This window comes from Poecilia formosa, unplaced genomic scaffold (assembly GCF_000485575.1).
Source record: "Poecilia formosa unplaced genomic scaffold, Poecilia_formosa-5.1.2 Scaffold141, whole genome shotgun sequence".
NCBI classification, from domain to species: Eukaryota; Metazoa; Chordata; class Actinopteri; order Cyprinodontiformes; family Poeciliidae; genus Poecilia; species Poecilia formosa.
The window spans coordinates 57,329-82,426 of NW_006800080.1; the positions used below are offsets into that span (position 1 = coordinate 57,329).

The 25,098-nt window shown below is 37.9% G+C and overlaps 2 protein-coding genes across 2 annotated transcripts; both read left to right on the forward strand.

Moving 5' to 3' along the window:
- Positions 1-3,086: 3,086 nt before the first annotated feature.
- rbm7 (RNA binding motif protein 7) lies at positions 3,087-9,002 on the forward strand. Its single transcript, XM_007562725.1, has 5 exons — positions 3,087-3,262; positions 3,517-3,679; positions 4,923-4,995; positions 7,811-7,904; positions 8,003-9,002. Exons 1-5 carry the CDS (start codon positions 3,170-3,172, stop codon positions 8,369-8,371), a joined length of 792 nt encoding a protein of 263 aa, XP_007562787.1. The 5' UTR covers positions 3,087-3,169; the 3' UTR covers positions 8,372-9,002.
- Positions 9,003-11,409: 2,407 nt separating this feature from the next.
- On the forward strand, positions 11,410-22,465 carry barx2 (BARX homeobox 2). The gene is made up of 4 exons (XM_007562726.2): positions 11,410-11,863; positions 17,532-17,847; positions 20,528-20,612; positions 21,334-22,465. The coding sequence occupies exons 1-4, from the start codon at positions 11,569-11,571 to the stop codon at positions 21,580-21,582; spliced, it is 945 nt and encodes a 314-aa protein (XP_007562788.1). The 5' UTR covers positions 11,410-11,568; the 3' UTR covers positions 21,583-22,465.
- Positions 22,466-25,098: the final 2,633 nt, after the last annotated feature.

The following is a 25,098-nucleotide window of genomic DNA, read 5'->3' on the forward strand; positions in this document are numbered from 1 at the left end:
GTTTTCTTAGTCCTGCTTCTTTTCATTAGATGTTGCTAGAAAAATTCAAGTCTATCCTGGATACACACAGTTATTTAAATAATGGGAGTGATGCTTTTTCTAAAACTGTTTGTTTACAACATCTAGGACATGACTGGGTGATACGCAGAGGGAGAAAATTCATGAGCATTTCAGTTTCTATTCATAAGCGGATGGATGGATGGATGGATGGATGGATGGATGGATGGATGGATGGATGGATGGATGGATGGATGGATGGATGGATCTCACAGAAAAAAAAATCTCAGAAAAAGCCTCATGTTGCCTGAACTGTGTTACCATTGTCAGCGGATCAATGCTACCACCTACTGGTCATCCTTTGAACTGCACCCTGTTCTCACGGTACAAGAAAACAATTACATATTTGCATGCTTAATGTCGCTGCCTGCTTCGTCCTCCATTTTACTCTCTCTTTCGGCTCCCACGAAACCTTCCTTGTAGTTGTAAATCGAGGGGAATAATGACGTAAGGGAAGTGTTTGGAGTGATAACCATATAGGAACTAAAAATAGATTGAAGGGTTTTCATTGCAGTACTACACAGGTGTGAATTTTATGGTTGCGTTTTACTGCTCCCCTTTGATAATATTAAACTATAAGCATCGTGTTGCATTGGAGTTTTACATGCAGAAGAGCATGTGTTAACAACTAAGCCCACCGCTTACACTGAGGAGCTTACTGCCATATGAAAAATGCAATCAAAACTCTGCCTTGCATGTAAAACATATGTTCATAAGCATAAGGTGTAGATTTTTAGTGTGTATGTCTGTTGCATTCCCCTCACTTTGATGTTTCATATTAAATTAAACCAGAAAATATGGAAATGAGCCACAGTTCTCACTGCGGCCTAATTTGCATCTAATATTACCCCGCGCACCGCTACCCCAATGCCATCTAACCATGGCAGAATCCGTGAAGATATTTCTCAGGCATGAAGGAGAAATTCATTACCAGACAAATTGATCTAATTAACATGGAGGACGGACACGAGAATCCATCTGATAACAATGAGAGCAAAGCCTCTAAAATTGCTCGCTCGACCTCCACAGTCAGACACATCACGGACATTAGAGGCACTTGGTTCCGGACAATTTAAGGAACTGACCCAATCAGGGTAAACTAAAAAGTAAAATAATAATAATAATAATGTGACAGCTAGATATAAGCATAGGAAAGCAGTTAAAACAGGGTTAAAAATGCATTCTACATGTAAAGAGAGTACATTAAAAATGATTAAAACACCACAAAACAATTAGCAATTCAAGGTCTCATGAACACCAGTGTGAATCCGGATTAATTTTTTTTAAGGACTATAACCTTTGTCAGTCTTGTAACATTTCTGGAAATGAAAATGTCCTTTTCAATTAGAGAAGAGGGATAAACATTGTGAATAGGGCAAACTAATGCTGCAAACCTCTTTGGAACGATATAAATCACCCTGTAGTGTGAAAACCTCCTTTAATTAACCATTTTCTCTCATTATACATGTCTACAGTGATAAACAATACATTCCAATTCTAAATATTTTTTTCATAAACCAAATGGCAATCTACCTCACAGAGTAAACTTTTCGTTTACAGCCCAGGTGTGTTAAATCTACAGAACACACTAGGTAGTTTGTTATTTCACTAAACACATGGATTTAGGTGTCTAATGCTAAGTCTTACATCTTCATTCAAAACTCAAAAGCTGTCAAGACAATACAGTTGGTCACAGTCCACATGGATGAATGAATGGACAGATGACGAAACACTGAAGTTCTTCAGTGACAAACACCAAGGCAAAGTCATTAAAAAAAGTTGGGCAACCATGTCAGAAGGGTTAAACATAGAAATTGCTTTCTCAAAGTAATGCTTATTTAAACATAAAACCTGCTTTAATATGAAAGCTTTAGATACAAGTGGTATTTATATTCTTTTTACAGCTGATGGCTGAAAAAGAGAGAATAACCACTATAAAGAGAATAACCACTTGACTCAGTCAAGTCAGACTCAGATGTCACAGCAAATATCTACTTTCCTCTTTTTTTGTCTCCCACGTTTAAGCCACCAGGGCTCCTTGATTTCATTCAGACAGCAGAAGACAACCTCTAAATTTCATGGTCTAATTTCTGGGAATCCCCCGCTCAGCTCCTTCAGACAAGCAGCAGCAGCAAACACATTTTGTGGAACTGCTAATATGCTGTGCTCATCACACAAGCAGCTTCTTGGTGAAATGCTGGCAAAATAATATTGTGAAAGGATTATTGGAGAAAGGTTGCTGTGATGACATGCTAAAGGCAGAGAATCGGAAAGAGCAGTAGCTTCTTTAATTGACAGAGGTCCAGTTTCAGGGTGCTAAATTGTGAAGTCAAATTTCTTTTAAGTCATGTTTGATATAAACAGCTTTTTTTTAATAACAACTGAAAGCAACATTAATTTTGATATAAACCGACACTATGTCCCTGGAAAATACATAATACTGCTCCTTTAAAACATTGTGTGTTGGCACACAAGTTTTACATTACACACTCCAGTGCACTAAGCAGTGGTATGCATGTCGGTTTGCTTTAGGCTCAAGGGGTAGTATAGAGAAGGATTATGCTGCTTTCCTGTTGTACTCAGAACTGGGAAATTCCAACTTCCCAGTCAAAAAAATTAACTGGAATGCCTTCTGAAGTCGGATTCCCCACTGAAAAATTAAAACAATTCAGAATACCCCCATTTATTAAGTGGAAGGTTGATTTTGCTTTCGAAATAGCCTTTTCTCACACCAACAGTGGAAAGATGTGGTGGAAACATGTTTATTTTAAACTGTACATGTAAGAGTGCATCTAAAATCAGTTTTAACAAGTAACACTTGAAACTCTAAACTGAACAAATAACAAGTAATGCTTAAAATATGAATAATACATAAATTAAATAATGTTTATTTTATTTTATTTTATTTTATTTTATTTGATTTGATTTGATTTGATTTGATTTGTCATGTTGTCCACACTCCTTACCAGTTGGTGGCAGTAACGCTTCCGTAATGAAGACGGCTCAGGAAGAAGAAAACAGAGGTGGTTACTTTTGAATGCCACGGTGTTTTTCGTGCTAGTGTCTGTGTTTGTTTGTTTTACCAAAAAGTTTCACAAGCACCTCAAATACGATGGGTATAGAAGACGAAGCGGATCGCACTCTCTTCATAAGAAACTTAGACACCAGAGTTACGGAGGAACTCCTGTTCGAGCTGTTTTTACAGGTGCTGCTGTTGTTAGCCACAAGCTAGCAGATGTCCTGTTTGTTTGTAACGGCAGGCTAATGCTAATCCCGAGAAAATGTTTGAGGACAGACAGGCCAGAGTTGTAATTTACGAACCTGATATTATATTAAGCTTTCTTTAAGTTTTCTTCTTTTTTATAACATTTTTATTATGTGCACTAAAGCTATTCTGTTAGCGTGTAATTTATATGTTTTTGCGTCCTTGTTTGTGACAGAAAGTGGTTGTGTTTGCAGGCTGGACCTCTCATCCGAACTAAAATCCCTAAAGATTCGGATGGGAAACAGAAAACCTTTGGCTTTGCAGTTTATAAACATGAGGTGTCCGTGCCTTATGCCATGCAACTTCTAAACGGGACATCGCTGTATGGGAAAACGATCCAAGTCCAGTTCAGAACGGGTGAGAAATCAGTTGTTTTTATGAGCTTCGTTTAACATCTCAGTCATTGTAAATAATGCGACAGCAAATTAGAATTAATTTATCGATATTTGCATTAAATTACAGCATCAATAGATGAAGTTTAAACAACTCACTTAGTAAATTGTTTTACGTTTTAAGTTAGTTAATAAAAATCGGAAATAGTTACATTTCAATATGTTTAATTTATGTAGTTATGTGAGGATACATGGAATGCTACAAAATTACCAGAACATATGTCTGTGCATATGAATAAAAATATGTACATTTGTGTACATTCACATAGTAAGAATGCTTCCTTTCTCGCTGTCTGAAATAAACTTGTCCTGTTTTAGACCAGTTAGAATTATGAAAATTATTTCTATTTGCTAAATTGGAGAAGAAACATCAGTTTCATTTATTGTAGAAATAATGATACAAAATGCAATGTAACATTTTTAATCATTCAATATACCATACACTCATGGACAAAATTGCTGGTACCCATTTATTAATGAATGAAAAATCCACAAAGGTCCCTGAAATGAATAGAAACTAGCAGAAGTGCTAATATTTTGTCATAGATAGATACATTTTAGGCTTGTCAACGTGAGTGCATTAAAACATATGATTAATCTGACATTTTTAGTGTACTAATACTCCATAACACAGATTAATATAACTACTATTTTGGCCTAAAAGCTTCTCTCCTGAGGAGGCTTTTATGCCTCTTAAAATGTAGAGAATGCAATTTTGGCTAGGAACGCTTGAAACAATGTTCACCAATTGCATTAATGCTGCTACTGAATGAGAGTGCTGCTATCGTGATTTTTATGCAGATTTTTGTTGCATGGTAAGTAGTAATGTTCTGTAAATAAAACTTTTTTTCTCAAATTAATAACCAAAGTTTAGCAAAATATAATATTTTGTTGGTACTGACACGCATAAACATATAAAAAAAAAGAAATATAGACAGAAGGTTGGACAAAATATATTGTTTTGTTAGTAAAAGCAATATATTCTTTTATGACTTTGGAATTATTCAGTGGCAATAAAAGTATAAATAAATAATTTTTACTATATTTGTGTAAGAAGAAAAGACAGTTTCTGAATGTGCTTCAAAAAGCAGATTTTTTTTTTAACCCCTGTTAATTAAGTATAAAGCAGCACAAAACATTTTAGGATAAATTTAAAATATAAACCTAGAATGTAACATTTTAATTTTTTAAAACCACTTTTTTCATAGGTAGCAGTCATAGCAGTCCAGGAAATTCCCAGAATTCTAGTCCTGCAAATACCCCAAATCCTCATGGCCAAAGGTAAGAATACATAATTGCCCCGTATATTATGCCCCCACTCCTCTAATCTTTTTTATGAGAGTGTTAAGACGACACAGGACATCAGGTAAAGAAATGTCAAGTATTTTTGCACAAATGGTTACAAGTTATTACCAGTAAAATTTTAATTAAAATAAGCATACGTGATTATCACCTAACAAACACAGGGAATTAATACATTGGTTGTTAAATTATCAGCAAGTACTCCTGATTTAAAGATGGAGGCGAGGATGGTTAAGAGGATCACTGGGGACTGTAGTGTCTCCTCCTGCAGAGTAAAGTTTAGACTGGGCCTAAAGAATCTGACCCGGCCCAGGACCATAGAAATTGTGTCCGAGCTTGATCCAACCCTACTAATTAACTTCAATTAGAGGATCGAGCCCAAAGCAAACCCGACATAGGAGAGAAAAGCAACACATTTGGTGCACTCAGTGAAGCCAGTGCATGTCTTGTAGAGATCAACAACCAGTTTAAAATACTTCCAGGCCTCTGACTTTGCATTCTGTTGGTTTAGTCGTGTAACGTCTTTCACTTTTAGCTTTTGTTTGTCGTCTTCATGTTCCATTTTGTCACATGTTGTAACCACGGGGTGAGTCAATAGCAAATCTTCTGGGCTGAGTGATTGATGGGAGCGGAGCAGGGCAGGGCCAGTGCGCTGTGCTTGTTTCAGTCTAATTAACTTCTGCACCTTACATTCTTTCTTTCTTCATCAGGATAAACTACCTACTCATCTATTTAGACTTTAATAAATAGATTAACACAACAATAAGGACAACATGCATTCTTGTTTTGTTTAGTTTTCACTGTGCTGTATGTATTGTAGGCTTATTAAAAACGCACCACAGAAGACCTACCCTAACATCAAGGAAACAGTTTTGACAAGTTTCAGCCCGAATATTTGGTTGGTGCTCAGGTTGTAAATCTAAACTGTACTGCAGAGTCGTTTGCATAAAACAAATTGTACTATTATAAATACAAGTTTGCTCTTCACATGAACATCAAATCATCAGTTTGAGTTGGTGAAACATGTAGAAACTCTGCTTTTAATCTCTCTTTTTCTAAAATGAATGGACTGCATAGTTGCTTTGAGTTTTGAGATCTACTGAAAAACATCCGAAAATGTTTTTGCAGGAAATGTATGGTGGATTAAAAAACAGTAACTTTCTGCACTCACTTTTGCCTTTTATTTCTGGTGGTTAGCCTGTGCAGTGTGTGATATCTTTTGGGATTAAGTCCAGAAACTTGATAGAATAGCCAAAGAAAGAGCATATCCAGGCCCGCTGATCATACTTGCCTCTTTGCGCTCTTAAGAATGGAACAGTAACTGAGCCAGCGCTGCTGATGTGTCATAAGTACATGAGCACACAGACAAGTATGCATAATGAGCAGTTTCGTCCTTTATCTTTGTGTTCAGTCACTTCTATTACCTATGTTGTACCTTTGATAAAGACTGGGTAGAATTTTTTATTTTTTTGGAGTTTTTTTTTTTGTTGTTTTTTTTTAATGGCTCATTTATGTGCTTACAGTCAAAAATATGCACTCTTATCTATTTATTACTGGGGAAGAAATCACAGTTTGGTCTGCAACAGATGAATAATATCAATATTTGTAATCAATACTTAACACTGCCATTTTATTTGCAGTTTTATGTAATAAAATTCAGGTAAAACCAGATGTTCAGATTCACTGTTATCCATATTATTAACTTTGCTATCAATTTGAATGGCAAGTCATGAAAATGACCTGTTTTTAAATATGTTAGGTGCAAAAATGCACCTAAATTTAGTGGCTGTGCTAACTAACTGAAAAATACATACCAATGCAACCAGTACCCTGTACTTGGCAGAGTGTGTATTTATTTTTTATTATTGTTATTATTTTGAAAGAGTACAGCTAGTTTAAGTAACTAACTAGCTTTAGTTACTCCGTTTAGTCCAGTTACAGGTTAATTTGTTCCAACTTATTCTGTTTTTCAGCAATAATTCTGGAAACATTTATGATAAAAAAAAAACTTAGTAGGCTAAAATAATACATTTCTTCTTTTTCTGCTATTTAAACCATCTACTTTCTGTCATTGGGGAAAATACATGCACATATTTTAAATTTTTCTCAGTAAATATCAACAGACATTATACGACAAGTACTGATTAATTAGGAAGTTTTCCCTTGATTTTTTTTTCTGTCCCCCCCCCGCCCCCTTACCACTTGTCAATGTGTTTCTTTCCCCCGTTAACCAAATTCTTAGAAACAGTATGGTCTTTGGTGGACCTTATAAGTTTAGAAAAAAAAATTCTTAAAAGTTAACCCCATGTTCTGTGATTCATAAATGGTGATATTTTAATTTCAGTTTCATTCAAAACCCCTACTTCTAGCACAGAACTTGCAGCAAATAAGTTTTTTGTGTGCTACAAAAGTGCGATGAAAACAGAAGCAGTGTACAGACACTGATTCTGTGGCATGTTGTGTAAATTGTGAAGCTTTCATCCTGTGTATTGATTAGTTTAAAGGAATAACCCATTGAAGATATATGTGAGGACCAAACTGAACTTCACCCAATCAAATGCACAAACACTCACCAACGTCTTGCTCTTAAGGGCAAATGTTGTTCTTTTCTGTATAAAGAAGCTAAAGTTTGTTCTAAATATCTTTCATGTAAATCTTGTGTTTGTGCACTACTGAAATCTTTTCTGTTTAATAGTGGTATCGATGTAAATGAAAATATGAGAAACAAGGGTTTTGGTAGAAACATTTTAATAAATGTGACATTTTTCAATTTATTTTTTTATTCCCTTTAAAGGATGCCAGTCCACTTTAGTTCTCCTCCATACACACCTCCACACCAACTGCAGAGGTCATTTTCATCGCCTGACAATCTCCCGAAGCACGTCATGGTAACACTATTTCTCGGCCTACAAAGTAAAAACTCAAAAAACAATCAACAAAGAAAAAAACTCAACGCCTCGCTACCTGTCTTTTTCTACATCCACAGAGGAACAACATGTGGCAGCAGCACCATATGCAGCAGCTCGAGCAGCTTAACGGCGCTTTTTCCAAATCTTTCCAGCGGCAGTCGCCCGCTGTTGGAAATTCTGGCAGAGAGGAGTTGAGGCAGCAGGACGGCGATCACTACAGGCATGATCGATCCCAGATGAACAGCGGCGGGAGAAGCCAGCGCCACTGGGATGAGCACGGCTCCGGTCGTCACCAGCAGCACAGCCACAGCCGGGAGAACTACCACCACCAGAATGACAGGAGTAGTGGCAACCGTCACCACGACAGCCGAGGTGGAAACGGTCGTGATGAATGGGCTGGCAATCGTGGCCTCAAGGAGTATGCTCACAGGTGGCGACGTTACTGAGTTACAACTATGTGGAAGAAAAAAAAAGAAAAAAAAAATCAGTTCTTCACATTTTTTGAGGACATTTCTTTTAAGAAAATCTGAATTAGGTTAAAAATCATTGTGTATATACTCAGGTCGTTTGTAAATGATCTCACCAATTTGAGGATTTATTAAGTCATGCCTTTAAGGCCTCTTTTTAAAGGTCTTTTTAAATGTAAACATTTTTCTTTGATGTGACAGTTTTGTTCTCAGCTGTTCTGAATATTCTGAAAGTGGTTGCAATGTTGCCGACGCAGTTACAACATGACTGGCAGTGAATCTTGAATGATGAAAAGATAAAACGACGACTTCAAAAACGTTTGATACTTTCCAGATTTGTGTTATGCAATTGTGCTTAAATGGTGCTCCTAACAATGTAAACAAATTTTCAGGTACTTCTGCTGAAAAGAACATCAACTTTAGCTATAAAATCCACCAGCAACATTGAAACAAACACAGGGCACCAACTTTTTTAATTTTTAGATCAACTCTGCTCTTTCCAGCAAAAGGGGCTTTATTTTACTTTTATGTGGGTTTTATTTTTTTAAACTCCAATCTGTAAAACATGTTTTAAAGTGAACATTTTCTCTATAAAGCTCTTTTCACTTGACTGCTGTATTGTTATTCATCTGCCTTCAACACATGCCTTTGAGTCTTTGTTGTTGTTCATAAAGGCTATTTACAGCTCATGGTGTATAAAGAGGATATTGTATGTTGACGCTTACACGCTGTAATGCACGCACACATGGCCTTATCTGCACCTATAAATGGACCAAGTGTAACTAATATGCTTGTACAGCGGGTTCTGAAGTAATCTACAGGTGGCGCCACACACATCCATTTATTGAATCAATTAAGATGTTAAATATAACCTAGTTACATGATCAGCTCCAACGTTTGACCTTTCTATTTATGAAGCTTTCAAGTCTTAACGTGAATCAGACTCCCATTCTTTCAACTTGACAACACGGAGTTAGTGCCAGGTTTATTTCTCGCTAAGCAGTGTCCCATCCACTTTTCTCAACACGCTTTAAATAAAAAAAAAAATGGCACAGGTTTTGGGCGTTTACGGTTGGAGAAAATGTTTGGCTTCACTCCCATCCCAAATTTAGCAACACTTGGAAACATGGGGCTTCATGTTGCAATCTGCCTTTTGCCTCAGACCTCTTGCTTAAAACTAACTGATAATCAAATCTGAGCCATGTCTGCCCGACAGTTTTCATTTTACCGTCTAGATATTAAAACTTTCATTAAAAAAAAAAAAAAACAAATAATACCCTTTCAGCACTCCAAAAGGGTGTGTTGTATTTTTCAGCCTTTGAACCAAGCTCTCTATCTTCCTTCTAATCTGCTGTAGTATCCGATTGCATCCTGATACTCCCAAATCGCTCCAATAGAGAGTATCCTCTCACCGGTGTCGGTAGGCCTACCAGGAAGATCCATATTACGCTTCTGACTGTGGCATAACTCTTCTAATTGGTTGATCTACATGGCGTCTCCAGCCCTGGAAAGGCTGAATAAGATTAGGGGGCCACTCGGCAGCCGCTGCTGTTCGGACCTGAATAGAAGCGTGGCTCCTGAAATGATCCCACTTCTAAACACCCCCGGAAAGCTATCCGCTCACTGCCTTGCAGGAGCCCCGCAACGCAGATAACAAGTGACAGGATTCCTGCAAACGGTGCTTCCTGTACCAAGGGGTTAATGCATTGTCACAGATAATTGAGCTTGAATTACTGACCAAAATACTCATGTGGAAAAAATAAATAAATAAAAAAAAAATAAAACTGCCGTATATATCACAACGGAATATATATATTTCGCGAGCATGCAAAATATATTAGCATTTTTTTATTTCACTTTATCTTAAGGACTCGTGCCATTAATTATGTATTAAGTCGTTTTGATCAAGCAATATTTTGTCCTCTCAAGACAAAGCCGCCAGATCTACAAGCATCTTTACCGGTAATTTGAGTGAGATATGTTTCTCCTGTCGGACAAGTCTAGACACATTTTTAGGCTTACGCATAAAATGATGACGACGATGATGATTATGATGATTATTATTAATATTATTATTTTATTATCATAATTTCTACTATTGTTATAGTTATTCTTGTTGTTATTATTAGAAGTGTAATAGATATTTGACTTCGGGGAATAAAAAAATATAATATACAAATTATTTAGTATAGCCTACTTTAAAAGAAAAAAAAGGAAAATGGAAAAAGGAAATATTTTGAAGGTTTAAGGAAGATAAATTCGGGTTCGTTCAGATAAGCGCGCAGTTACTGATTGATAATAAATTACACCTGCCGGCAATTTCCGTGGTGAGATCATTGGGAAGTAGGTTAAAGTGGTAGTGAATCAAGTCAAGTGGCAATTAGAAAAATAACGCAAACAGTAATAATAATAATATAAATCTTATTTTAACTTTATTATTGGCTAACATTAGTTTTCAACGAATGTTTTTAATAAGTGCATAATAACGGGGAACGAAAGACAGAAAGAAATAAAGAAAGAAAGAAATAAAGAAAGAATAAATGAAATAAAAGAGTCACAAGAAAACAGTCAAAACGTAACAATATTTTCACATGTGGATACTAGAAAACTGGCCTGATTTAACTCATTTATAAATGATATATTCCATAATTTAAAACAATAGACTAATTAATTATTTGTGTTATATAATCAGACTTGGAACAAGACAAACAACGCTTTTATTAGAAGTGGCAGGTTTCTGGAAACTCACGTTTATTGAAAATACCTTATATTTCCTTCACCTTTGAATGTTTTACTTTCGACCACGCTGTCAAAAACATCGGCTTATAGGAAATATTATTCGTGCTTAAGTTGTAATGCACTCTATATTGTCTAGTGTATGTGTACAGAGGGAGGTGGAAGTGTTTGGGATGTGTCCTTGTATATGTATGTGTAAGAGAGATAGATAGAGAGAGAGAGAGAGAGAGAGAGAGAGAGATAGAAAGAAGAGAGAGAGAATAGGAGCACTGAGATGAGTACACGGATGGTTTATATAGCAGAGGGTGTGAGCGCAGCGCATTACCACCGAGGCGCCCTGCGCAGCTCAAGTTGAAGGCTGCGGATCTTCGCCGCCACACATTCGGGGAAGAAGAGCAAAAGCCGCATTTTCAGACAAAGATAATGACTTCTCTAAACGCATGAACTTCGGTACTCGCATTTCTTCCCGACGTTTAAACCTACAGGCTCAAACATACTTAGACAGATTAAGTTGTGTACCAGCGAAGAGAGCGCACAGGGGACACACCATGCACTGTCAAGCCGAGCTGAGGCTCTCCTCCCCCGGGCAGCTGAAGGCGGCCAGGAGGCGCTACAAGACTTTCATGATCGACGAGATCCTCTCTAGAGAAACTTGTGATTACTTTGAGAAACTTTCTCTGTACTCCATGTGTCCTTCTCTCATCGTTCGACCAAAGCCTCTTCATTCATGCTCAGGTAAAACGCCGTACGCCCAGTAATTATTCGACTGCAAATAATGTTTTCTTAAAGCATGAAATTTCATATCTTACATTTTTATAGTTCCAATTTATTGCAAACTAATGTTATACAATTTGTGCCTCGCGTGGATTATCTCGTTCAATTTTGTCTGAATGAGACAGATGAAATTGGATCAAAATGCAATGAAGTGGTTGTTGGTGATTGTACCGCTGGCCTAACAAAATTAATTGAGGTGTTTTGATTTTATCTTTTTTTTTTTCACTATTCTTTTGCGCGTACGGCTGTATCTACAAATTAGATTTTTTATTTCATTTAACCGATTATATGCATCATTTACTAAATTCATTATTTCACAATTATGCGCTTGCATAATTGTTTTATTGCAGAACTAACAATTTTCACGGATAATTTATTGTTTTTCTTAAACTCTTCCCCAGAGATTTCCTCACTCCTCACTTATCTCCACAAAGCGTTAAGCGCTGTAAATCAAAGTCAAGCGGTAGAGTCAGACAGCGTCAGTGATGCTTGAGGGCTTTTGTTGAGCGCAAATGATAGATGGCCAAACTGATAAGCGGCGCAACTGAAAAAAAAAAAAAAGTCATCTAAGGAGGCAATGAGACAGAAACAGAGAGCGCAGGTCAAGAAAAAAAAAATCTGAACTCCAAACTCTGTAACCTTTGGACTACCGGATTGTTTTTGCTTTGATTAGTGTGACTGTTGTGTCAAGCTCAAAGGCCTTCCGTAATGAGTTTTGGACATTTTACGCATAGATGGATGGTCTGCTGTTGGACGCTGATATGTTGCGTACGTGACTCGATGCAAAGATGTTCGCAGGAAACGTGCAAGTCAGTGTGAGAAGCACCTGCAGTGCACTGACACTTGAATGAAATCAGATAAAATTCTTTGTTAGTCTTATGTTGTTGTTGTTGTTTTTTGTCTGATAATGTATCCTTTAAAACATTAATTCAGATAGATAGATAGATAGATAGATAGATAGATAGATAGATAGATAGATAGATAGATAGATAGAATTTTATTGAATATTGTTTAGGAAATGCAAATAAACGCAGCCTTTTTATTTTTTTTACTATTCATTAACATAATTGCTCTAAAGTCTGAAATAATAGCTCCAGCAATCTGATGATGACAGCGCTGTGGCTGAATATAAATAGGGAGCAGTAATTCCCTCATCCCTCTGATATAGCTTGGTAATGCTTGAGGGCACTGTGACTGACTGGGCTTCGGCACCCCCTCTTTTCAGATGTATAAAGTAACCCGCCGCCACATATCAGAACACTCTGCGCACCGCTTATTTGTAGCTGCAGGGGCGTGAGACACAGTATAGTCCCCAGCATCAATGGCTCCTAATGCTCGATATAGAAGCTCGTAACCTTTTTAGCACCCTTCGGGACCAAAGAGAGGTGAATGGCCTCTGCATGACAGGAAAAGTTGACTTCTTCATTAGAAAAAAAAAGAAAAGAAGATGTTATTTCATCCTGCTGCCAGCGGAGGCCGCTGAAAGACAGTCATGCCAGTAATGTTGTCCACAGAAGTTGATAACAAGAGAAGTTTTGCATCGTCCATAACGTGTTTCTCACCTATCAATCTAGCGATCCTCTGTGAGGTACAGTGTCTTCCTTCCCTTGTCTCTTAACACACACAGGTCTACTTTGTAAGCAAAAACATTTGCTTATAAAGTCACCCACAGGCTTCACTCGAGTTGCTGCTGTTATACCTGAATTCCCCACCCCCAAACCCCCGTGGGACAATGAAGGCTATTTTTGTTCTTCTATTCTGTTCTATTCATAAAACCTGACTGTGATCTACTCAAAGCTAAATTGCCTCTAACCCCACTTTTGTATACTCCGTGCCAAACCCACTTTGAAAAAAACGGACTATTTAATAGCAATGTATTTTGCCTGATTGCATTAGTCACTTCATAACATAAAAGCTCATTGGACTGACTGGCACAGGGCTAAAATAGTCAGGCAAGAAACTCTTTATTTTCCTCTCAATTTTTTCTGCATAAGTTTATAGTGAATTCAAGAAAAGTTGTTTATTTTTATTTGTTTTCAAGCTATTGACACAGCAGCAGAAATGCTTAAATTATCTTGAAATACGGGGGCCAGACTTGCTTTTCAAAATCAGTGCAAATCATGTTACGTGCAGTAATGAAACAACCTAGCAGTTTTTAAATTGGTTTTTCTCTTTATTTTTAATTATTTAACTGAAAACATTCTTCCGCTTAAATCCAACTCAAACACCACAGATGGCATTAGTTAACAAAAAGAAGTATTGCTAAAAAGGGCTAATGTGATCACAGTATGGCCAATTGTGCTTTTCTCTATTTGATCCATTCTCAATTATTCATTAGAAGGTTTTATTTGTAATTTACACTGCCGCAAATAAAAACTCTGATCTGTATGTTGAGAACATATATTTGCAGATCACTCTGCAACACAAACTTTGACTGAATATGAAAGATGATTTAAAGTAAGTTATGAATTACTGCATAAAAAGCAATGTGCATCGTAGAAAGAGGATGAAGTCGTCTGGTTTGTTGATGCCCTTCGTAGAGAGTGCTTCCTGCGCATTACACTGGATGTGAAGAGATACCAGCAGAATACAGCATGACATCAATCAAATACAGAACTTCTTGAAGGAACGTAAACAAATCGGTACCAAAATCGTTAAAGCTGATTATTATTCCCATTACCATTTGGATCCACATTAGCATTCGTAATGGCTTGGGGACGGTCTGAGTACACTTTTGGATCAAAGATGAGATTAAAAAGCTTGTAGCTGGAATATTTCCCCTGACTGATGTTCATCATATCTAATCTAAATTATATTCCTAAGAAAAAAGGCCAGTGAGACAGAATGAAAATGCTTCTGGATCTATGCCCAATCGATACTATTTACTAAAGTCAATGAACTCGGGTTTTTTTCTGTGTGGATCCCAGCTTTTTACTTCTATTTTTGTCATCTGGTGACAATAGTTTTAATTTGTTTTTGCACTATTCTTTAAATCGTTGTATTTTTGTAAGAGAAAAAAAATATTCTCTGGCTCTTTTGATGACAATTGTATTTGTCATCAAAAATACAATTTTTGATGACAAAAACTGTATTTTTAGATCTCTGTTGATGTCATTTTCAAACTATCTACATTGCTCCTTGTATGCGCATTTGTCAACCTGCTGCATGGTTCCAAGTTCTCTTGGAGACCCCAGGACCCTATATGCCCCAAAGTTCTCCACTTCCCCTGTAGCTGCCTATGAATCAGAGACATTAAGGCCTGACCTGGAGCCTTAACAGCAAACAATCTATTGGCAGGTTATGATATTTCATTTGGAGGCCCATCTATCAGCAGGAGCCAGGGCAGAGAGTGCTTAGTGGTGTTTTCTGGCAGAGGTGAGAGAGCTTAAGATCAACTGCGTGTAATCTCACCTGACAGCATAATGACAAATATACATAAAGAGCAGGAGTGCACAGAGCACAGCACATAGCTGGCTTGGACGGAGCTTACACGGAGCCCAAGAGAGCAAAAAAGAGGTTTCATCCCATCTTAAGGCTTAATCCGCCACAGACAATAAACCCACCCATTAGGGATAAAGTTGACTAGAGGAGGCCGATAACGCCCATGTCAACATGTAGGCGAGTATGTGCTCACACACACAAAGACACACTCTTCCATCTTCAGTTGAGGATAATGTTTGACAGGCTGTCAGCTCCCTGCCATTAGACCATTTATTGTTGCCATCAGATCTTTCCCTGCCTAAAAAGAAACGAGCAATTAATCAGATCTGAAAGTGGTTTATGCTACAGGCTGATTTCCGTTGGACCTGTGTGCAGAGTGTGTTGAAGAAAGGACCATTTTTAGGTGAGCAGCCTATCATTTTCACATCATTGCTAACTACTAGATCTTCTGAATAACAACATTACAAGCAATCTTTTTTTAAATGAAGACGCACCTGGCTTTCATAGTAATGCTTAACTAGCTGCTCTTCCCAAGCTATAATTAGCAGCCTTCGGTAATGGTTACTATAAGCGCTTGTTCCAGTTCTTGCATTCCAACTGTGATTATCAGAAGGATCCATGTGCCTTTGCAGGGGGCTGAGTTGCGTTCCTGCAGCTCCTCAAACAGTTTATTTGTAGACTATTGACAGGACACCAACGCTTGTCAGCAGCATGTCACTGAGCTGGCCTTGCCGTCAGTGGAAAGTCACCACGAGGACTGACATTTCTCCCTGTGCTCTCAGTGTTCTTGTGATGGGGTGGGTGGGGTGGGGTAGTCCAGAGGCATCCTCGAGCTCTTTACTGACAGGAGATTTCTCCTGAACTGCGAGGATGAAAAAAAAAATAAAAACACTAAGCGCAGCTCTTCTTCCTCCTCTAACACGAGTCAACGTGGAGCCTTCCATTCTATGAATTACAGTTCGCTAAATGTCAGTGTTAAAATTTTCTCCCTTACAAATGAGTGCAAACGTTTTAGTCAGATGATTTATTAGTAACATAAACATGGATTTGACTTATGGAGAGAGAAAGAGTGACAACATAAATGGGAAGGCAGAAACATCATGCAAGAATAGACAAGGCGTGAAAAGGCGGCTTCCTGTTCAGGCTTGTTGCAAACCAGCAATCTAACATTGAAGGGTTAGTGGTGACCTCAGCGCTTTACCATGATGTCATGATGAGCCTAAGGCAGTGTCTGATGTATGTGTGTGTGTGTGTGTTTCTCTGTAAGCAGGGTAACTGTGGCTACCTGCATGCAGTCATTTTCTTTCTCGTTACTGACAAGTACCTTAAGTAGAATTTACTCTGAATTTCTGAAACAAATGATGGCGGCAAACCTCTCCACTCATGGATCACTTCTTAAGAAATGCTTTTTTTATTTTGTTTTTCTTAAAAGATTTTTTCTTTCTCTGAGTTGAGAGAGAGAAAACTCTTTAGAAGCGCTGCAAGTGAGAAAAACCAACGATAGAACACAAAGTCCAGGTCTTCAACGGACACTGTGTGTGTCAGGAGGGATCAACACATCCAACTTTTACGTTTTATGTAGTACTCTATTTTTCTTAGATTTCCTAGTTTGTCCTATGTGACAAAAAACACATGAAAAAGCTAATGCGAATTTTACCCTGCAACCTTCAGGTCTCCATCCCTTCTGCCTTGGCTCCAGACAAATGTTGCCTTTTATTGATTCTGGCGTCTGCAGTTCATCTGGTCTCATTTATAGAGCTATAGGTTAATTGTATGGAACTTTGTACAGAGCTGGAGATTATCCAAAACAGGGGAAAATGTAAATGCACGAAAGCTTTAATTTAAAATCCTATTTTAGCTCTTGTAACAAACATATAGTATTCTGCAAATATGTTCATTTTGTGGTTAGGAAACTATTTCATTTTTAACAACCTTTGTAAAACAGCGCCTGCGTCATGGGATCGCGACCCTCTGCGTACAAGAGGTCAATTCCAAAGTACTCCATGCAGTGACACAATGAAGCTGTCTGAGAAATTACAGCCAGTCAATATTGGCACTATCAAAAGGTGACCGAGGGGGGGAGCAGCTAAAAAGTTCCAGTTATCAGATGTTTCATGTAATTGCTGAACTTGAAATTCACGTTTTCCCCATGTGTTTTTGAACTCCCTCAATGTCTGTGCCGCTCCAGGTTCGTCGTCACTGCGTTCCTACCCGCTGCTCTCGGTGATCACGCGGCAGCCGCCCAATGTGCAGCCCCACCTGCCGCAGCCGTCCTCCCCGGGCGCGGTATCCTCGCACCTGCCCCTCATGTCCCCGCAGCTCCCGCGAGGGTCTGAACCCTCACCCAGCCAGACGCCCCTCAGCATCAGCAGCGAATCGGAGACAGAGAGCAGCACGCCCCGCCTGAAGAAGCCCCGCCGCAGCCGCACCATCTTCACTGAGCTGCAGCTGATGGGGCTCGAGAAGAAGTTCCAGAAGCAGAAATACTTGTCCACACCCGATAGGTTGGTAAAGTTTATCACATAAATCGTCAGATTAGTGTTGATGTCTAGTACCATTTTTTTTTATAATTAACTAACAGCCTAGAAATGATTTATTCTGAATATACCTCAAAGCTACCAAAAAGATTGTTTGCCCAAAGATGAGGAAAAAAGGGACTCAAATAAAAAGGCAATTTGAAAGTGATCTACAGGTATTAAACGAGCCTAATGTGCTTGATACCAAAGCAATATAAATATCACTCTTTGCAAACATTTTGACAACCTGTGTACTTTATTTGATCGAGAGCGCATTTTCAAAAGTTTTCAACAGGCACGCTCGCTCAAGGACTTTCACAAAGCCGTAAATGCACTTATCAAGCTGTAGTTAACTTAACAACATAATTTGTGATTTGTCCTGTGGGGGTTGTCTCATTTAATATGAATCCGCCGGAGCCAGAGCATTACCTCAGTATTCTAGTTGGGACAAGAGTTAACGTTTTAACCCTGAGCACCTTAACAGCAAGAAAGCTCCACTTCCTTGTTCGCAAAAAGGAGGGACAGCGGCCAACACAAGCAAACAGTGATGTTTTACACAGATTTACTGCCAATCATTTAACTTGTGCAGGTGTACATTAAGGGTATTTAGTTTTGGACAGAGAGGTGAAGTAATCTATATGTTAATATGTGTGTCTTCTGTTCCTTGCTGTGGAACAGAAGACTGACATGAGGTTAGAGCATATTTTCCAGTAACATTATGCACTTCACATTTATATTTAGCCTGCAGGCTACTTTTCCATTTTAATCACGAATGGGATTAAGCCATAAATGTTGTAAAAAAGCTTTCCTGCACCTGCACAGAAAGAATTTCAAGCCATTTTAGTGCACCCCGAATCCAACAATTTTATTTATTTCACATACATGGTTCTAATCAGTGGTTCATAAAAGCAAATAAAAATGCAAAAAGCTGAGGTGACACTAAATGGTCATGCGCATTAATATGAAAATAGAATGCTAACAGCAACGTAGCTCTGTTCAGGCAGGGGTCGCAAGTTATTTTCAGTGATGTGGCGGACCACATCCTTTCCAAAAACAGATTTGCATAATTTGGAAATGGCAAGTGTGCTATCTGTTTTTCCACACACATCCTCTCTTTGAGTAAAGCTCCTGCAATGTATTATTGAACATATCACACATTGACTTGCCTGTAGCTGCTGGAGGGATGCCACACCTCATCTTAAAGCAGAAGCCCCGAGGCAGAGCACAGCTCAGTGATCAAACCAGCCATCCGTGTGAATGGCCATGCCAAACTTTAGTGTTCTGTCAAAATATCCGACTCTAACACAGTGTTGGGAGTTAATTAAATACCCAGATGGAGCAAAAACATCAGCAGAGAAAATCCCCTTTTCAAACACCACATCAAAGGTGTGGCATGCTCCATGCTTGGGTTTGTTGTGATCTAAAGATACATTCGCTTTTTTCCTCTGTTTTCTTGGCATGGAGCCTCTGCGGTCATAAGCTCAAGCTATGTGTGAGGGCAAGTGTAACCAAAATCAAAAATATTCATAAAAAGACTTAATTACCTGTCATCGCACCCTTAATGATTTTATGAATCGTTAGATTATGTTAATTAGGGTTTTACTCATCAACCCTGTCATCATCCCCATTGTCAATATTTTCATTAACGTATTTTGCACTTTGTGAAAATCGTGCAAATGGAACAAAACAGAATCCTTGAAGTTGCCTGAGAGGAGTAACTAACATCGTTTCTGAGTGCATGGCTTCAGTCCTTCAATAACTAACTGAAGAAATATTTTCCTTCATCTTCTATTGCTTGTATTTTACCTCCAGTTATTGACATGCTGTACGTTGGTTTATGTTTGAAAACCATGTTTGATAGACATTCTTTATGTATGGTTTAATACAAATAGTTTAATGAATTTAAAACATTTTCTTTTCTTCCTTTGGTGCTGCTTTTTAAATTACGCCAGCTCCTTTTTTTCATGACTCGGTTTCCACTTTCACCATCAAGTAAAAGTTGGGTGACTTCCCTGAGGATATTCAAAAACCTTTCATCTGACTGTTAAATGCCTTTTTGAGGAACAGGAAAGAGGAAATCCCACTTAAAAATTGACAACCTTTCTTCTCCTGTAACACAGGGTCTCCTTGTTAACTATATCTGTCCCTTCCTGAGGTTTTGCGTTACACATGACAATTTGTCATGCATCACCACATGTGGTGGATGCATTCTGAACAGCCATAACCATACGTCTGAATGGAATTCTACTCTCAGTACAAGCATTAGGATATGTATTTTGTTTGTAGTTTGTACTGTGTTGAATAACTAAAGATTTTTAGGCTCAACACTAACAAAAAAACAAGTGTTTTTGTGAGCTCTTACACTGTACAGTCTATAAGGAGTGATCCAACAAAACAGGAAGTTAAATTTGGGCTAAGGAAAAGACCCAGCAATATTTCTTTGGGTTAGAAAAAAAATGCAACTTCTATATATACTGAAATATTTAACCATACCATTATGATGTTAAGCTGTTTTTTCTGAAATCTACAATTTTTTTTTTTTGCCCAGTTTATCATAATTTTTTTAGCTTATTTTTTTCTGCCTAAGAAGTCCAAAAAGTACAATAAATATCAGACTGATGTGCATTTAACTTAGTTTTAATTGTTTTGTTTTTGTTTTTTTTTTCAGATTGGACCTGGCTCAGTCCCTGGGTCTCACACAGCTTCAAGTGAAAACATGGTACCAAAACAGACGTATGAAATGGAAGAAAATGGTAAGACTTGCATGTCCTAGCACAATCAATGAACATTTTGAATTTTTTCCCAGTAGACTGCTAAAATAATTGTGATTCAACAAATATTTATTTTCATCATTACGAGTATGACATTATACTCCTAATGATGCTGACCCTGAAAGTCACTTTGATTGTGCATCAGGATGATGGATGTACGAGTTTTCTCAGCTACTGCATAAGGACAGGATGTGTTGACATGGTGTCACTGTCTGGTTTTATTGTATTTTGATATTTGTTAATCTTATAAAATCAGATGTGCTGGAAACAATGTTGGAGCGCTGTTGACCTAAGCTACAATAAAAACAGCACACATTTTCAGCAATGTGACATGCAATCCAATTAGATTAATAAAGAGGATCATTTGGTGTTAGGCAATGCATCTATTTTTAGTATAAATATGGTCATTTTCATAATGTGAGCAGCATGCATGTCATAGGTAGCCATATGGCAGGAAGAGAAGGTGTGGAAAGGCTAAGCCTTGACTGATGATGATTGTGGTAAGAGCAAACACTTTTGTAGAAGGGTCAACAACACGGGGAACAAAAAAAGACCTGAAATCGTTAAAGATGAATGAGCGCACAAGGCCAAGCAAGCAGCAATATGTCTTATCTTAATTACTATAATAGCAAGCATTGCCTTTGACTCCTGCTGCCATTTATTACCGGAGCCCTCCACTAATGCTGTCTGTGTGTTTTTCTAGGTGCTCAAAGGAGGTCACGAGGCCCCGACCAAGCCCAAGGGAAGACCAAAGAAGAACTCCATTCCTACCACGGAGGAAATAGAGGCTGAAGAGCGAAGACTGAAGATGGAGGAAGAGGAACAGATGAGGAAGGCATCCGATGAGCCTCAGGATCTCAGTTCAGAAACTCACAGTCCGAGCGGAGCAATCGAGGGATTGGAGCAGGAGCAGCAGCCACTCCCAATGTCAGAAACTCACTTAGCCAGCTAAGCGAGAACAAACCAACCAAAGACTAATGCCAACCTGAAAACAAATAGTGCCTCAGGATCAGTGTACAAAGCTTGTTTGGTGTATAGAGTCGTTTGCTTTAGCAGGATGACTGGATGCACTTTGATGGTGTCCAGTCAGTACCAATGCACCCATGTATGTTTTAGTGTACTGGAAAATGTATTATAGAACAACATAACACTAATACACACTGATTGGACTGATAATCTTACAGCCGTTTCGGTCCATATTATAAAGGAGGGTAATTTTGTCAAACCCAAAACAGGTCAGTCAAGCTTTTATCGCAACATGATGACTATATCAAATGCTCAACTAGCTTGCACACACCTCTCAGCTCACAAAGCTGTCAGATATCCAACACTGCCTTACAATACTAAGTCTATGTGTCTTTGTATTAATAACCAACTGCCAAAAACTGTTAATATGTGCCTTGTTGGTTTCAGAGGAAAGCTTTTAATTGTTTGGTAATATAACCGTCAAAGACAGTATATTTTTTCAATCAAGTGCCAAAACCTGGAGACAGATTTTTACAGGTAAAGCAAATGAAACCTCAGTCTGCAGGTTTAAGTTATACTGTACAGCTTTGAGCCTCAAATATGTTTATTAACTGCCAGTAAAGTTTTCTTTTATATTTTTATTTTAAAGCTAAAAAAGAAAAAAAAATCCAATTTATGTATGTATGTAAACCATATTTTTATCTGCTGTTTTGAATTGGATTAATATACTTATTATGTATAAATGTTTCCGTCAGCCCCTGAACTGTACTTTTTCTAAGGGAGTCAGGATGATTTTCAGTTACGAGGGCACTAAGACTCTTAAGCTGTCATGATTCATTGAGGGTATAAATCACAGCCTGAGCCATAAATACACAGCAAATGTTGAACATTTAAAATCTCAGAGACATTTTCAGCCTGAAGGCTTTGCATGAGTACCCCAATCGGTATGTTAGACCTGCATTAACATAACGCTGTCTTCAGTTGCCCCTTAGTGACTTCTCTGTGTCCATCAATCTCTCTCTTGTCGAATACTCACCAGTTTATGGAGTCACTATTTGGAATACAGGAGTTTATTTTTTATTTGTCTTTGTTCATATGAAAAGTGCAGTATTTTCAGATGTAAATTATGCTTGTCTGGTAAGATGTGTTGTTGATTTTTTTCTTTTTTTTTTCTTTTTTTTTTAGGTCTCCATAAAATTATTTTTGGTATATGCAAGTGTGTGTTTATGTATTTAAATGCACTGAATAAAACAGCTGTCGTTTAAATTTGACTTGTTGTTATTATGCTCCAGTTAACCGCCATTTGAAACCTTCTTTATTTATTTTTTTAGCTATCCGTACAAGGAAATGCATCTTTGAGTTGCCTCACTCTTTTAAGAGCTGCTCTGCTGCATATTAACTTTTTATCACTTAGAAACTGGCTCTGCCTGTTTGTTTTTGGTGTGTCAATGAAAACAGTTTGGTCATGAATGCACTTATAGGTTCTTTTGAAATGACTTTCTAAATGTGCTGTCATACAGAGCGAATATAAATCAGACGGATGCAGTAGCTCTGACAAGTTCTTCTAGACAGGTTGGTAACAAATGGAGCTTTTGAAGATCTATGATCAATAGCAAAGAAATGCTGTAAATCATATTCAAGAGATCATATTTCAGAAAAACAGGCTATTAAGCACCTCATGGTGTGATGTTTATTTTATGTTTTTTTTAATTTAACATGCACAATTTGCAGCATAGCACACCCAGGGGCTCCATGGTTTCCTTGGGCATGTGATGAACAGGCTCAGGTGTATTTTAAGTCCTGATACCGGACACGGATGATTTCTAAAGCAAACAGTGTGGGTTAACATTGAGCAATGCATATTGTGTTTTGACGCCTTGAGCAAACATTCTGAGGATGTTTCGTACGTACTCGCCGGCAGAAGCCCCCACACTTCGCTGAAGTATTTCAAATATTTTATGTGCTCAGTCTGTAAACAACCAACTCCACAACTCTCCAGGAACTTTAACATCTCAGACTTCACATATATTCATCAGCCGTGGGTATCAAAGATAGTGAGAGTCTATACAACTGGATGACAATATTGTAACTAATATAACAGCCCATGAAACATTTCTTCCAAGCAGTTTTAAGAAGTGACAAGTACAATGACCGAGATTCACATTTTTCTGCTCTGAAAAAAAAAGACAAATGGTGCCATTTACATATGTTTTCTTCCTAAAGCCAATAACGATAATGTGCTTAATCAAAAATTAATAACAAAGTGCACTGCTTCAATTAATAATCCAACGCATCTAGGAAAGGAATCTCCATGTCTGTCCAAAAAAGTCACTAGCTCCTTTGACCAATATTTTCAACTCAGATGGACGACCATATTCCCCTCATAGACATGTATTTTTCACTATAACCTTCACTAAGAGAGTGATGATATCCTGGTGAACATATGATATGTAACTGTATATGCAGGAGAAGAAAAAGACTAAAGAACAGAAGAGAACGAATAAAGTGTACGAACGGTAGCAGACTAATTATTAATTTTCTGTACGGGCCTGTCGGTCCAGATTGTGCATGCACCAAAGGAACTCTATGTTCTGCACAACTTTAAAAAGGTAGCACGTGAAGGCACACCACTGCAGAGTATGGAGAATACAGAACTTGAGGAACGCCCCACTGTCATGACATACAGGAATAAAACGTTAAAACTTGTTTGCGAGAGAGCAACTGCATCATGTTGGTATTTTAGAAAAGATTCCCGAAGAGCAGACACACGTCTGCTAGCAATGCTGTGATTCATTTATAAGTTGGTAAGTTGTCCTTAATAAATATCATTTTGAAAGTCGACATGTAATCCAGCAGGCATGGAGACAAGTCTTGATAGAGCTACGTTTTGCAAGTCTTTGCATGTTTGATGCTCCTCTGGGCTAATTGTTGTGCGGCTAGATAACCTTTGCAGAAACAGGCCTGTAGTAAGATGCCGACGGCCTAATTGGACAACTTGTTCGTTTCTCACCAGTCCAAGTTCAGTTGTAGGTCACTCAAGTTTAGTGGTCTCAACCTATGCCAGTCCCTCTCCATCAACAAAAGAGACACTGACTGTGTGCTTTTACTTGTCAGCTTAGCATACGCTCAGGTAATTAGCGAGGCAGGGGAGAGGTCATCACTCAGTGTTTCAGCTGTTTTGTGAAATGACAGCAGATGTTATCTCTAAATGCAGAGTGCATAAAAAGCAGGACTCCAGTTGTTAAAGGCGGATGTCCTCTACAACAATCATCTCCATTGTGTTCTGCAGCTCTTTATTTGCAATGGAGGAAGAATATGTTTTCTTTAGGAAACTGACTCATTCATGTGCTGTAATTGTCATTTTTTTCTGTGAGTCACAATGGATGGGTTCTACCACAAATAATTTTGAATTAAAAAAAAATCAGCATAGTTTTTTGCTTAATTTGTAAAGTTTGTTTTGAAGTCTGAAATTCAAATTTTATTTAATGAGATTTACGTATTC